The following is a 15,362-nucleotide window of genomic DNA, read 5'->3' as shown; positions in this document are numbered from 1 at the left end:
CAGCTACAGCAGCCTGTCACTTATGTGAGTAATTCTTTTGACGAATTTACATGGCAGCTACAGAGCCTCAAAAATGAAAACAAAGGATTGAAAGAACAGCTCGCGAAGATAACAAACGAACTTAACGATCTGCAACAGTATACCCACAGAAACAACTTAGAATGTCGGGATTACCTGAAGAAGAAGATGAAGATACTGATGACATCGTGGTAAGAGTAGCTGCAGCTGCAGGGGTGAACATTTCACCAGACGATATTGACATATCGCACCGTTTACCATGCAGAACAAATCGTCAGAGTCAACAACAACCTGCAACCATTATCGTTACATTCGTCCAACGTACCCTCCGCAACAAACTATACAACTCAAAGAAACATCTTAAAAACAAAACCGCCCGTAACATCGGATACACAAGTAACAACCGTTTATACATCAATGAAAACTTAACCCCGACAAATAAACATTTATTCTACAAGGCAAACCAACTACGCAAAACAACGCAATGGAAGTTCTTCTGGACCTACAACGGCAAGATCTATACAAGGAAGAATAATGGTGACCCAGCTATCTGTATAACAACAACCCAAGATCTTAGCCGAATTGTCTGAATAATATAACATTTATGCAGTGAACTTGTACATATTTATGGAACTGAACTCAGATTCTTTGCCAGACAAAACAAAATGTTCATTTTACTCTACAGACCAGTTCAGTGAAAGTACTTGTACATCTTACTCTCAAAACTCGTTTTCCTTTTTTACATTTGAATATCAGACCGTTAGCTAAACACTACGATGATCTAGTATCTCTCTTAGCTATCTTAGATTGTAATTTTCATTTTCTTGGTTTGTCAGATCTAGAAACGTGGTTAAATCACAATTCAGATCCTTCTTTTTATAACTTGCCATTGTATCAACGTATTACCTCTAACCGGGAAATTGCAAGGGGTGGGGGAGTAGTACTTTACGTTCACAATTCTCTATCTTTTACCCGAATTGACAACATCAACATTATGCACTGTGAATCGATCTTTGTAGAAACTGTCATTGATAACAAAGCAATCATAGTAGGTGTCAATTACAGAAAACCCAACACACCACATCTTGAATTCCTCCATAGTCTTGAATCGTGTCTTGACCAACTGTCTGCTTCAGGTAAATCCGGCATAATTCTTGGTGATGTGAACATTGATACTTCCACTGACAGTGCACCTGCTATCCAGTACAATACTCTTCTAAATTCCTATAATTTCTACCAGATCATTAATAATGCCATCCGTGTCACCGACAACACCAGTACAATCATTGATCACTGCCTTACAATTATCATTAATTATTTTATCAACTGTGGTACACTTAAGTCCGACATCACAGATCACTATCCCATTTTTTGTATTATCAATCACCTCAAACCGTTATACTGAAACCAGCAAACTCAGCCCAAATACTTAACTTTAAAAATTATAACTCTGATGCTTTCTTATCTGACTTGAATGCTACATCTTGGCAACCTGTCTATGACTGCACAGACCCAAATATTGCCTACGAAGCCTTTTACAACATATTATAACATCGTATCAAATCACGTTCATACCAAAACCGCCCGCCATTCCAATAGTATCCACAAACCCTGGCTCTCAAACGGCCTACTTAAATCAGTACGTACAAAACATAGGTTGTTCACATAAATGAAAAACAATCCCCATAATGTTAATTATAACTTTAAGTACAAAAAAATATAGAAATATTCTAACAAAACTTCTCAAGTCGGTAAAGAAACGTTATTATTTCAATAAATTTAGATCGGCCCATGGTAATACTAACAAGACGTGGCAGGTGATCAACGAAGTACTGGACAAATCGACTAACAAACTCTAAACGCAAACTGATCTCAACGACGCCCAACAATGGTCCCCTAACAGAAAGTTCTGATATAGCGAACGAATTTAACGACTTTTTCATTGGTCCAAGCCTTGCATCAAATATTACTTCAGCCACCAAATTCACACAATATCTCGACGGTAACTATCTCAACCTTTTCTTCTTCCACCCTGTTTCTGGACAAGATGTTTTAAATGAAATCAAAACTTTAGACCCACGTAAAGCTGTTGGATACGACAATATTCACCCTAGACTTGTCACACATGCTGCACATATCATCGCTCGTCCTCTTGCACACATCGTCAATTATTCACTGAGCCAAGCAATAGTCCCAAATTCTTAAAAAATTGCCAAAATAATACCAATTTACAAAAAAGGTGCAGCTGACAACGTCAGCAACTATAGACTAATTTCAATTCTCTCTACATTTAGTAAAATTATAGAGTCACTTGTAAATAAACAGTTTATCAATTATCTTGAAACTAAACATATTCGTTTAGATACATAATTTGGATTCCGATTGGCCCTTGCAGACCTGGTCTCTGATATTAGTGAACAAATAGACAATGGATTCATCACCTTCGGCATTTTCATCGACCTAAAAAAAAACATGTGATACCATAAACCACGACATTTTAATTCATAAATTAGAACATTATGGCATAAGAGGAAACGAAATCAGACGTGCACACAAATAAGTTCTTATCTTTTTGTTTTAAATGTACGTATTACACAATGTTTAGACTCAGTGGCTTAAACTACGGTCGGTTGTGTTATCGGAAACACATATTTTAGGCCTAAGGAAACCCACTATTATCCTATCTAATGAGCTACCAATCATACAGTGATTTAGGTGGAACATTAAATGTTCATCCGGAGGGAAGGAAGGGGAGGTAAATTGCCAGTATATATAATATCTCCAGGATCATGTTTTATCAGGCATGTAAAAGGTCAGAAGCCGAGTTTATACGTATTTTCAGGCGTAATTTTGTCTGTGGTTTTCGACCATTCTAGTACAAACATCACAAAATGTGTGAACAATTAACTGTGCAATGGAAAAAAACAACGAAAAAAACATCCACAGAACTGAAAACAAAGCAGAAAGCAGAAGTTTCTTTTCATGTGTGATGTTTCCTTTGTTTTCTTTCATTCTTCTTGGTTTTTCAATAAGTATACAATGACTTCAAATCTTCGTCTTTTATCACGTTTACTAAGAAAATAAAAAGCCAATATATATAACCCCCTCAGTGAAAAAACGCCAAAAAAGCCAGAACTAAACTATACCAGTATTTCGCTGTATGGTATGAATGGCATCTAGCAGTTTCCTCGATATTTCATTACGTCATCAAATCACTGGTCCTACATGCTATCGGGATTAGTGTTCTGCCAACAGCAATATTTTTATCGTTAAATATGCGTAAGTATAAGTAATTGGACTATATCATACATGGTCCTCACAAGAAACATGCTATCACTAATTTTATTGTAAACATCTATTGACGTAGGTACTATATTATTGTATATATTTAATTGGTTTATGTTATGTTCTCATTTCCTGGTGAAATAAAGTTCAATTCAATTCAATGCAATCACTAGATCATGTGACATATTGTTATTCCATAACCACCATGGGTCATCACGTGGTTCACAACTACCTCCACAGACTGCTTTATTTCCTCAACATTGTGACTTAGGTTGACTAGCTTTTAACATTGGTGTGGTATTACGTTATCTTCCACCATGAATCTCACTCAGGTTGAAACCCTGTGTGAAATTATCAGCTGTGTTCTCTACCTTGTGGTTTTCATCTTTGGCTCGCTTGGAAATCTCCTAGTCTGTTATATTGTCTCGGCCAATCGAAAGATGCGGACACCGTCCAATCTACAATTGGTTTCTTTAGCTATTGCCGATCTCACGGTATGCATGATTGCCTCGCCGATACGCTTATACTTCAGTGTGAAGGTACTACAAGATAACGTTGACACACTGCACTTTTCGGATAATTATGTGACCCTGTGCAAATTACAGACGTTCGTGAATAATGCATCTGGACTCACAACTATTGTCACGCTAGCAACACTGAGTATATCAAGGGCGTGTGCTGTTGTTGGGAAACTATCAAGAAAACCAATGAAACGTATAATTGTAATATTCATCGCACTTAGTTACATCAGTGGCATTACTATGGCGTCTGTAAAATTAAGCACCGGCGAACACTCCTACTTTTCTTGTTTCATACTAACTGGCAGGAGTGTTACAAACCGAGGAGTAACATTTACATCAATGCTTCTGCTGTTACTGTGCCTTGTACCAATCCTCGTGTCTCACGTTTGTATTTACATAAAAACAAGAATACATCATCATTCTATTGCCCCTTGGCTTCAGCAGTCAAGCTCATCCGAAACTTCAGCCATAGGGCGGATGGACTTGGCAACTTTAAAAATATTAATGATTTTAACTGCAGGCTATGTAATGTCTTACATACCCATGGCCTTATATTACTTCTTTCATTTCAACACGTTGAAGACGCCGAACTCTCACTACATAAACGGAACTTTTGCATTACTGTACATTGGCAGCATGGTGAATCCCATAGTTTATACTTTAAATTCGAAAAATTTTCGGAAGCATATACCTATACGTTTGCGGAGAAACGCAGTTAATCCGACCACCTCGCCGAATACCAACCGTGTTTCCGGTAGAATGCAGACTGTCTCTGAAACTCATTTTGGAGGAGAGATTTATGCGGCGGATACAGATATACAGAACACGCGCAAAGGGCGAATGGAGGGTGGAAGATTTGTACCGACTACATCCTGTCCACCAAAACACTGTGACGAATCATGGATACAAAACAGGAGTAAGTTAACAACCCCAGTAACATCTCCAGACATTTCCTTCGATGGCCCAACCCATACACAGTTTGCATCTGATAGTATTCGAAATGGCGATCCGATGTGACAAAAATGCTTTCCTTTTCAGAAACAACAAATACATTATACGTAAACAACAAATTAAGTCACGATATGTATAATTTATTTTCATTGTTATATGCAGATGATAAAACAATCTTTGCGGATTATGTTGTAAACTTACAAAGATTAATCAATATTTTACATCAACTTTGTCAAAAATGGGCGATGAAAGTAAACATTGAAAAGACAAAGATTATGAAATGGTGGTCATAGAGCAAATTAGAAAATTACCTTTTGAATGGGAAAAAAATATTGATGTTGCTAGTTATTACGAATACTTGGGTCTGCTTCTTTCTTCCAGAAATTCTTGGGGTAAGACTGCGACCACTTTAGCCAAGCATCAAACAAACAAAGCATTTTGTATATACTAGTAAGAAAATGGGTGGTTTCCCATTTCATGTTGTTCAATGTTATGATTAGGTCATTCACTTGTACGGCTCTGAAATATGGAGCTATCAATGTTATGAAATATTCGAAGAGGTTCAACGAAGAGGGTGTAGGGTACTTTTGGGCCTTCAGTTAAGTGCGACGAACGAGGTAGTAGTGGGGGAGTGTGAACGTTTACCAATATATGTATGGTCTCTTGAGCGTTGCATTAATTTTTGGCTTAAGTTAATTGAACTACCACCCCATCGATTACCTCGTCAAGTATATCTTATGTTGTTTAATTTAGACTCAATGGGTAGATGCAACTGGGTATCTTCTGTTAAAAATATTCTTTATTCGTATGGGTTTGGTTATGTTTGGTTGTGTCAGGAAGTAGGAAACAAGGAAATCTTTCTCGCCGAATTTGTAAAAAACGTCGCAGATATATATTTCCAAACAAATGTGGTGGCGTAATATCAGAGAGAAACCAAAAATGCGTTCGTGTGTGGGCTTTAAGAATTTACTCGAAGTTGAGATAGATGTACACTTGAATTGTGATTTTAAAGTTCTTCAAATCTTTGCATGTTTTCGTTCTTCATGTCTACCATTAGCTATTGAAGTTGATAGACGTGAGGGTATAGACTGTGCAGTTAGATTTTGTGAAGTGTGCAAAACAAATAAGGTGGAAGATGAGTATCATTTCATGTTGGAATGTTCAGTGTACAGTGATCTGAGGTCGAAATTTATTCCGGAATGTTTTGCACTGCATCATGTAATGGTCTAATGTGATCCAAGGATGACGTTGATATTGAAAACTTGTCAATGTATATGCGTATAAGGCTTTTCAGAGCCATAACGAGATTTTGTCTAATAACTACTGAGTCTGTGTACATAAATACTTCTTTTGAAATTATGTACTTTTATGTATACGTTTATGTTGTATTTTTAACTTCTGTATATTATGTAATTAAAATAGTCTTGATTTAAAATTTCGAAGTGTAAATTTTTTGGAAATGGGCCATATATATATATATATATATCAAATGCAGACATTATAAGGAATTTGAAGGATGCATGATAGTGCTTCATTGAGATTATGGAAATTACTCATTAAAGGTAAAAGTTGTATCAACAACGTCTTATATATATATATATATATATATATATATATATATATATATATATATATATATATATATATATATATATATATACCATATATGAAATTTGAAGCTAGCATTTTTAAGATATAGCCTAATTACCGAAAATCATTAATTATGCAAGTTATTCATTAACACTGTATTAAAGTTACATCAACAAACAGTATAGGACATATGCGATTTGTTATGGTTAACATATCTACAGCCGTTTTTAAGAAAATCACACACATACACACACACACACACACACACACACACACGGACAGACAGACAGACAGACAGACAGACAGACAGACAGACAGACACACGGATAGACAGACAGACAGACAGACACACGGATAGACATCCCCCTTTTAATACCTCCCGTACCTCCTGTGGTATGGGAGGTAAAAATGTAGTAAGAAATTGACATATTGCTATTAAAGTGCATCATCTTATTGAGAGAGAAGCTGAACGGTATAATTTTGAAATCCACTGTATGTGAAAATGTCCTGAAACTGACAACTTCTCAACTGGTTCTCGTTATCTTTCGATAAAAATAAAACAAAGTTGCCTTATCTTGTCATTATACAACTTGTTTGTCACCGTATATTAAGGTGACCTGTAATGACAGGTGGTATTTGAAAGCTCGGGAGTATTTGATAAAATCGCCACAGATAATCATGATCACCATTCACAGGTGTTAATTGTCGATCACCATGACAACAAAATCGTCTCCATGTTAGATATTGTTGACAGATTATCAGGATTGAAGGCCAATGTATAATATTTTATCAACCTGTTGTTTCTTTATATTGCTGTGTAACTGGACACTCGATTTGTAAGAGAGAGTAGGGACATCTCCTGCATGAACACGGAACACGTGAGGTTCGACTCTCACTGGAAGTTTGTGAAAACGTAAGGAACTATCCAGTATAAACAGAGATTATTATTATTATTTTTACAAATATACAATAACATATGTTCGTATATTATAGATACAACGAATAAATTTGGCCCTTGTCGGATGTGTTGATGAACTGCAAAACACTTCAGTTCACAAATACCTACTCGTAAGGAATATTGCATATAGACAGCATTTCGAACAATAGCTTTAATGACCATGAGTGTACGCACTCCTGCAAATGGTTATGCGACAGTGAACTGTCACAACATTACAGCTGAGCACAGCCAGTTTCAGCTAAGCTCTCCAATAACAGTGAAATCAAAATGTTTTAGGATTTTTGGAGAAACTCGTGTGAGTCACAAAAGTATTTTTTAACTTGGTTCATACATACAACATTTATTTGCATATAAAGAGAACACTTCAGAGTGTGAACGTTTTGACAAATAAAAACAAAATACAAACTAGTATGACATGAAGAGGCGATGATGTTTGGATTGGATTGGTGTAAATTAGCCGATAGTGGATAAATTGAGGGTAGGATAGTGTGGCAGTGAAACAAGGTTGCTAAGGGTTGGGCGATATCTTGTATATTTATATTATAGCATTACCAATTCCAGTGAATTTTGTGACGTCATCGCTGTACATTATTACTGATAATGTACTCCGTTATTGGGCATCGTGGCCCTGAACGAGCATAACAATACAAGCTTATGTACGTAAGGCAATAAAGGTGTGGGTATTTAAGAACAGGGAAATTATGGGGTAAACACCATAAGAATTCTTTTAAAAAGATTGAAATTAAAAAAATAAAACTGATAATGTTAAACAACTGAAGTGTATATGTGTGCGTACGTGTACGTACGTGTGTCGCTATGATTAGTATTCAGCTTCCGGGCCGAACATGGCAGACGATGTTCAGCGTTGTGTATATTATACGTTGTTTTGCGTTTCTCGGTCTACAAATTCACTGGAATTGGCAAAACTATAAAATATTAACAATAATGTACGCCCTCCCAGTCCATAATGGACTCAAACACTCGGCTGTCACCTCGCCCATTATGTCGTTCAAAGTTTGCTTTCGTCCATTATGGGCTGGGAGGGCGTACATTGTTGTTTAATTAACAGGGTCATGGTAGCTGTAATATGTTTGCATGACATGGGCATTTCCAATAGGTGAGTGTGCAGATTTGACATAGATGTGGTCTATTATGGTGCCTTTGAGTGTGGTAGCTGTTTTGACAACTTGGTTGAATTGGAAGCTGGACATGAATTTCTCAACTGGGTGAACTTGTTGTGCTAGGAGATTGTCATTGAAGTCTTCACAGATGACAATGTGGTCATCATTGATTGTGTGCAATGATGCAATGAATTGGCTAAGATTGCTGAGGAACAAACTGGTTTGGTATGTAGAAAACACGTAACCCCACCTAGTACCTGCACACAAACGACCGGTGTCGCCGACTAAAGTAGCGAGATCCGTTCACGTCTGAGCAGCAGACCTACTTTGTTTTAGAAATCACGACAAGGCGAAAATTCGAACAAATATTTTATGTTACAGGAGTCGATAAAGTCATATTCAAATCAAAGTTTGTTTAGGGCGATGTTGATCATTCCGACGTCGCTACTTGCATTCAAGTTAGAAATAAAATGATATTCAGGGGAGATCAAGCATTCATAGAAGTTGTATACTATTGTAAGTGATGATAAATCGAAATTATATCAAAAATACTTGCCGAAATAGAATATTTATACTAAAAACATGGCGGCCATAACATTGAACGTCATTTGACACGTAGGCATATGTCAAAGGTTATTACTTGCGACGCAACGAGGTGGTTACACGGTGCGTCTCATGAAGCAACTCAAGAAGCAACTTGCGACGAGTCGCAGAAAAACCGACATGTCGGTTTCCTTGCGACGCACCTAGCGACGTCACAAGACCCTGCGACGGAGCGAGTACACGACGAACGACCGGTGTCGCCGACTAAAGTAGCTAGATTCGTTCACGTCTGAGCAGCAGACCTACTTTGTTTTAGAAATCACGACAAGGCGAAAATTCGAACAAATATTTTATGTTACAGCAGTCGATAAAGTCATGGAGGTAAAACAGACGTGGTCGGCAGTTGAATAGATGACAAAAACAATGAAACCGTGTTGGAGATTATGAAATAAAAAAACCTGGAATTTCTCTGAAAACTGCACGAGAATAATAAGATAAGATGGGAAAAATATCGACAGATTATTTTTATTTTGTAAAATAATCGATCGTATTTTATTGTCATTCTTTCAATGCCCTCCAAAACATATCGCCAGGCTATTGCCGGAACTCTGGGCATGTACTTTGTAGTGACTATAAATCGCAGTTGTTGTTCCGGAGAAGACGTTTAATTCACGTAGGATGTCTCCAAAAACCCTGTTCTAACAAAACTAGGCCGATCGGAATTTAAAACTAAAAACTCATCAATGAATTGCTGTAAACGAGAACTCAAAACAGTCATCGTATCAATCGTAATTGCGCAATGATGCGAAAGTTGAAATCTCCCTTCATACTGAGCTGATCAATGTTCATGATATGCCATGACATCATTCATGTCCCGCTTCGAATACGTCACTATTTTTCCCATATAAGGGTAGCACAATGTGTGTGTATTATTATTATTAACTGTGTATTATTATTATTAACTTTATTGCCATAAGTATAAAATATAGGGCTGACTTCAGCAGGAGGTCGACGATTATGAACACGGAAGTGTGCTACGTTCCCACCACGTAATTTTATCGAACAAACGTTGATTTTTATGGTAACCACATCAAAAGGAGCACAATTTTGGAGGCGATGTAGAAATACCGAGGTCAATGTTAATGCACAAAAATAAGAAGCACGATATTTTATAGGATTATGCCAAAAGATAAAGGGAGTAGTCGAGCACAAAACTACCGTAACACATACAATGTTTTGATACCAATATACACAGATACAAGCTGAGTGATACCAATATATCTGTCCCTTAATTTAACAAAATCACGTCCAATGATGCACAAATTCGGTTCACACATTCACACTCAACTTTACTGTACTTTGATCGCTAACTACACTTTCACCATGTGCGAGTCAGCATTTAAACACGACCCCTCAACTCCACAACTTTTAGTACAGTACCACCTCCAACACGATCGATATTGTCAGCTATCAAAAGTTTTTAGCTTATGCAAATAGCGACGGAGATAGGTGGTCCCCAACGGCTAGCGTTTGCCGCAATGCATACTGGGAAACCCAGAGACCCCCAGAGTTGTAAAACGGAAGTGGAAAGAAAGTAAGAACCCGCAGAGATTCAAAAGTACCAGGTCACCCTAGAGGGCGCCCTGGGGCTAATAATTGTTACATTGTTAGCCCTGCAGTCTGAGGAAAATATGTATGCGACACTTTATTTAGGCTACTGCAATTTGATTGCAACAGTGTATCACTAATTACCTGCATTTTGTTTCCATATGTCTGAGGTGTCCTTAATATATTACCATGATTGTTGAATGAACTAACTTAAAGATAAAAATACATGTGACGCACTGTTGGCGAGACTATTGGGACGAGCATAAAAAGTCACTCTAGCTAAATAAACAAACATTGTTCATTTAGGACAACCCCCCCCCCCACCCTAAACTAACATTCACAAGTACGACATCACATATTTATATATGCAATGTAAAAACATTTCATCCGAGATGTGTAAGATTCAACTTACAATAGTCGTAAATAATACCTGACTTTCAAATAAAAACAATTTCATAGAGCTCAATAAACAGTTTTGCTAATGGACTCTATTGAAAAGTTAGTTAGCATTAGTGTTATATTACCAGCAGAGCACTACAGCTTAGTGCAACATCTTCTGGTCAACGTTCATTTTGTTGGGTTTTTTGTTAGTAATACACTTTTTTTCACATTTCGCTGACAAATCGTTTCAAAAACCTTGAATAACAATTATTGTTTTGCCGTATTTTCTCTTCTAAAGTGTAAGGTTTGAAAGTTGAAGATTATGATGTGATTATCACATTTGCTAAGATAATAAAAAACAAAAATAGATCAGACGGTGTTTCCCTGGAGTAGTCTTTTATCCAGAACCATCCTTTTCTAATAGATCGGCGAGACAACCGTTTTCACTCTTAAATTCTAACCCTAAACAGAACTGGGCTTTCAAGATGTTACATATTATCAAGAGATTTAATGTGTTCTATTTTTTTTGGGTCGCAGCTATTGAAGGCTTACGTCAGAATTGTCATATGAATGTATTATTAGTTGAAAACAATCACGAACACAGACAAGGCGAGAATAATAACTGTGAGTTTTCGATAAACATAGCCTCGGAAAACAGGGTAGGTAGGTTGGGGAGATGTTTTATTTTATTTAAGCTTTCTAATTGATTTTAGTTTTGAAAAATATTGCTTCAACCCAAAAACAAACAAAATGTCTGTCAGAATATCTCTTCTGCACTTGTGACAGTTTGATGAAATATGTACAGATGTCGCTGGGGAACGAAATCAGACGTGCATAAAGGTCAAGAAGACAAATAATTTCTGATTTTTTTGTTTTAAATGTACGTATTACACAATGTTTAGACTCGGCTGCTTAAACTACGGTCGGTTGGGTTTTCGGAAAACATATTGTTTTTAGGCCTAAGGAAACCCACTATTATCCTATCTAAGCTACCAATCATACAGTGATTTAGGTGGAACATTAAATGTTCATCCGGAGGAGGGAAGGAAGGGAAGGTAAATTGCCAGTAAATATAATATCTCCAGGATCATGTTTTATCAGGCATGTAAAAGGTCAGAAGCCGAGTTTATACGTATTTTCAGGCGTAATTTTGTCTGTGGTTTTCGACCATTCTAGTACAAACATCACAAAATGTTTGAACAATTAACTGTGCAATGAAAAAAAAACAACGAAAAAAACATCCACAGAACAGAAAATAAAGCAGAAAGCAGAAGTTTCTTTTCATGTGTGATGTTCTTTTTTCTATCATTCTCCTTGGTTTTTGAATAAGTATACAATGACTTCAAATCTTCGTCTTTTATGACGTTTACTAAGAAAATAAAAAGCCTTGATATATAACCTACTTGATGCAGTGAAAAAACTCAAACAAAGCCAGAACTAAAATATACCAGCATTTCGCTGTATGGTATGAATGGCACCTAGCAGTTTCCTCGATATTTCATTACTCCATCAAATCACTGGTCCTACATGATGCTATCGGGATTAGTGTTCTGCCAATAGAAATATTTTTATCGTTAAATATGCGCCAGTAATTGGACTATATCACATGGTCCTCACAATAAACATACAATCACTAATTTTATTGTAAACATCTATTGTAGGTACTATATTTATTGTATATATTTATTTGGTTTATGTTATGTTCTAATTTCCTAGTGAAATAAAGTTCAATTCAATTCAATTCAATGCAATCGCTTGATCACGTGACATATTGTTATTACATAACCACCATGGGTCACGTGGTTCACAACTGCCTCCACAGACTGCTTTATTTCCTCAACATTGTGACTTAGGTGGATTAGCTTCTACCATTGGTGTGGTATTACGTTATCTAAAACCATGAATCTCACCAACGTTGAAACCCTGTGTGAAATTATCAGCTGTGCTCTGTACCTTGTGGTTTTTATCTTTGGCTCGCTTGGAAATCTCCTGGTGTGTTATATTGTCTATGCCAATCGAAAGATGCGGACACCATCCAATCTACAATTGGTTTCTCTAGCTATTGCCGATCTCACGGTATGCATGATTGCCTCGCCGCTACGCTTATACTTCACTGTGAAGGTACTACAAGATAACGTTGACACACTGCACTTTTCGGATAATTATGTGACCCTGTGCAAATTACAGACGTTCGTGAATAATGCATCTGGTCTCACAACTATTGTCACGCTGGCAACGCTGAGTATATCAAGGGCGTGTGCTGTTGTTGGGAAACTATCAAGAAAACCAATGAAACGTATAATTGTAATATTCATCGCAATTAGTTACATCAGTGGCATTACAATGGCGTCTGTAAAATTAAGCACCGGCGAACACTCCTTCTTTGCTTGTTTCATACTTACTGGCAGAAGTGTTACAAACCGAAGAGTAACACTTGCATCAATGCTTCTGCTGTTACTGTGCCTTGTACCAATCCTCGTGTCTCACGTTTGTATTTCAATAAAAACAAGGATACATCATCATTCTATTGCCCCGTGGCTTCAGCAGTCAAGCTCATCCGAAACTTCAGCCATAGGGCGTATGGACTTGGCAACTTTAAAAATATTAATGATTTTAACTGCAGGCTATGTAATTTCTTACTCGCCCATGGCCTTATATTTCTTCCTTCATTTCAACACATTGAAGACGCCGAACTCTCACTATATAAACGGAACGTTTGCACTAGTGCACATTGGCAGCATGGTGAATCCCATAGTTTATACTTTAAATTCGAAGAGTTTTCGGAAGCATATACGCTTGCGGAAAAACGCAGTTAATATTACCACCTCGCCGAATACCAACCATGTTTCCGGTAGAATGCAGACAGTCTCGGAAACTCATTTTGGAGGAGAGAATTATGCGATGGATACAGATATACAGAACACGCGTAAAGGGCGAATGGAGGGTGAAAGATTTGTACCGACTACATCGTGTCCACCAAAACACTGTGACGAATCATGGATACAAAACAGGAGTATTAAGTTAACAAACCCAGTAACATCTCCAGACATTTCCTTCGATGGCCCAACCCATACACAGTTTGCATCTGATAGTATTCGAAATGGCGATCCGATGTGACAAAAATGCTTTCCTTTTCAGAAACAACAAATACATTATACGTAAACAACAAATTAAGCCACGATATGTATAATTTTTTTCATTGTTATATGCAGATGATGTTACAATTTTTGCGGATTCTGTTGTAAACTCTTACAAGGATTAATCAATTTTTACATCAATTTTATGAAAAATGGGCGATGAAAGTAAACATTGAAAAGACAAAGATTTTGATTTTCAGAAATGGTGGTCATAGCACAAAATTTGAAAATTAGTTTCTCAATGGGAAAACTATTGATGTTGTTAGTTATTACAAATATTTGGGTCTGCTTCTTTATTCCAGAAATTCTTGGGGTAAGACTGCGACCACTTTAACCAAGCATCAAACGAACAATTTAAAGCATTTTGTATATACTAGTAAGAAGATGGGTGGTTTCCCATTTCATGTTGTTCGATGTTATGATTAGGCCATTCACTTGTACGGCTCTGATGGAACTATCAATGTTATGAAATATTCGAAGAGGTTCAACGAAGAGGGTGTAGGGTAGTTTTGGGCCTTCCATTAAGTGCGACGAACGAGGCGGGGGGGGGGGGGGGAGTGTGAATGTTTACCAATATTTGTATGGTCACTTATGTGTTGCATTAATTTTTGGCTTAAGTTAATTGAACTACCATCCCATAGATTACCACGTCAAGCGTATCTTATGGTATTTAATTTAGACTCGATGGGTAGACTCAACTGGGTATCTTCTGTCAAAAATATTCTTTATTTGTATGGGTTTGGTTATGTTTGGTTGTGTCAGAAAGTAGGAAACAAGGTCCAAAAGCAAACTAAAATGTGAACACGTAGCGAAACAAGCTAGCACTCTGCACCTATATATCTAAATATAATAGGTTTTACAATTATATATATATATATATATATATATATATATATATATATATATATATATATATATTATATATATATATATATATATATATATGTATATATATTTGATATGATATGATATGTGTTTTATTGTCATATATATATATACTGATACATATATAATGAAATGTGCTTTGATTTTGCTTGTAATGAAAAATTTACAAAAACAGTATTCTGTAGATGACTCCTAATACGAGATTAATGTGTTAACAGAGAACTCAAATTAATTCATTTAGAGTGCGGACTGCAGTTGGATAAAAGTGTGATTAGAACCTGATTTGATCGAACGGTACCGCTCGCCTGAGCGCATAAGTTGCTATAAATTACGTGCTGGATGGAAATTGTCTTTTTACAATTGA

At 36.6% G+C, this 15,362-nt stretch overlaps 1 protein-coding gene across 1 annotated transcript; it reads left to right on the top strand.

Moving 5' to 3' along the window:
- Positions 1-161: 161 nt before the first annotated feature.
- Positions 162-608, top strand: LOC144450588 (uncharacterized). The gene has a single exon (XM_078141231.1). It carries the CDS (start codon positions 162-164, stop codon positions 606-608), a length of 447 nt encoding a protein of 148 aa, XP_077997357.1.
- Positions 609-15,362: the final 14,754 nt, after the last annotated feature.

Source organism: Glandiceps talaboti, chromosome 20, assembly GCF_964340395.1.
Source record: "Glandiceps talaboti chromosome 20, keGlaTala1.1, whole genome shotgun sequence".
In the NCBI taxonomy this organism is placed as follows: Eukaryota; Metazoa; Hemichordata; class Enteropneusta; family Spengelidae; genus Glandiceps; species Glandiceps talaboti.
Note: the sequence above shows the minus strand (reverse complement) of the source record. Positions and strands in the feature narration are given on the sequence as shown.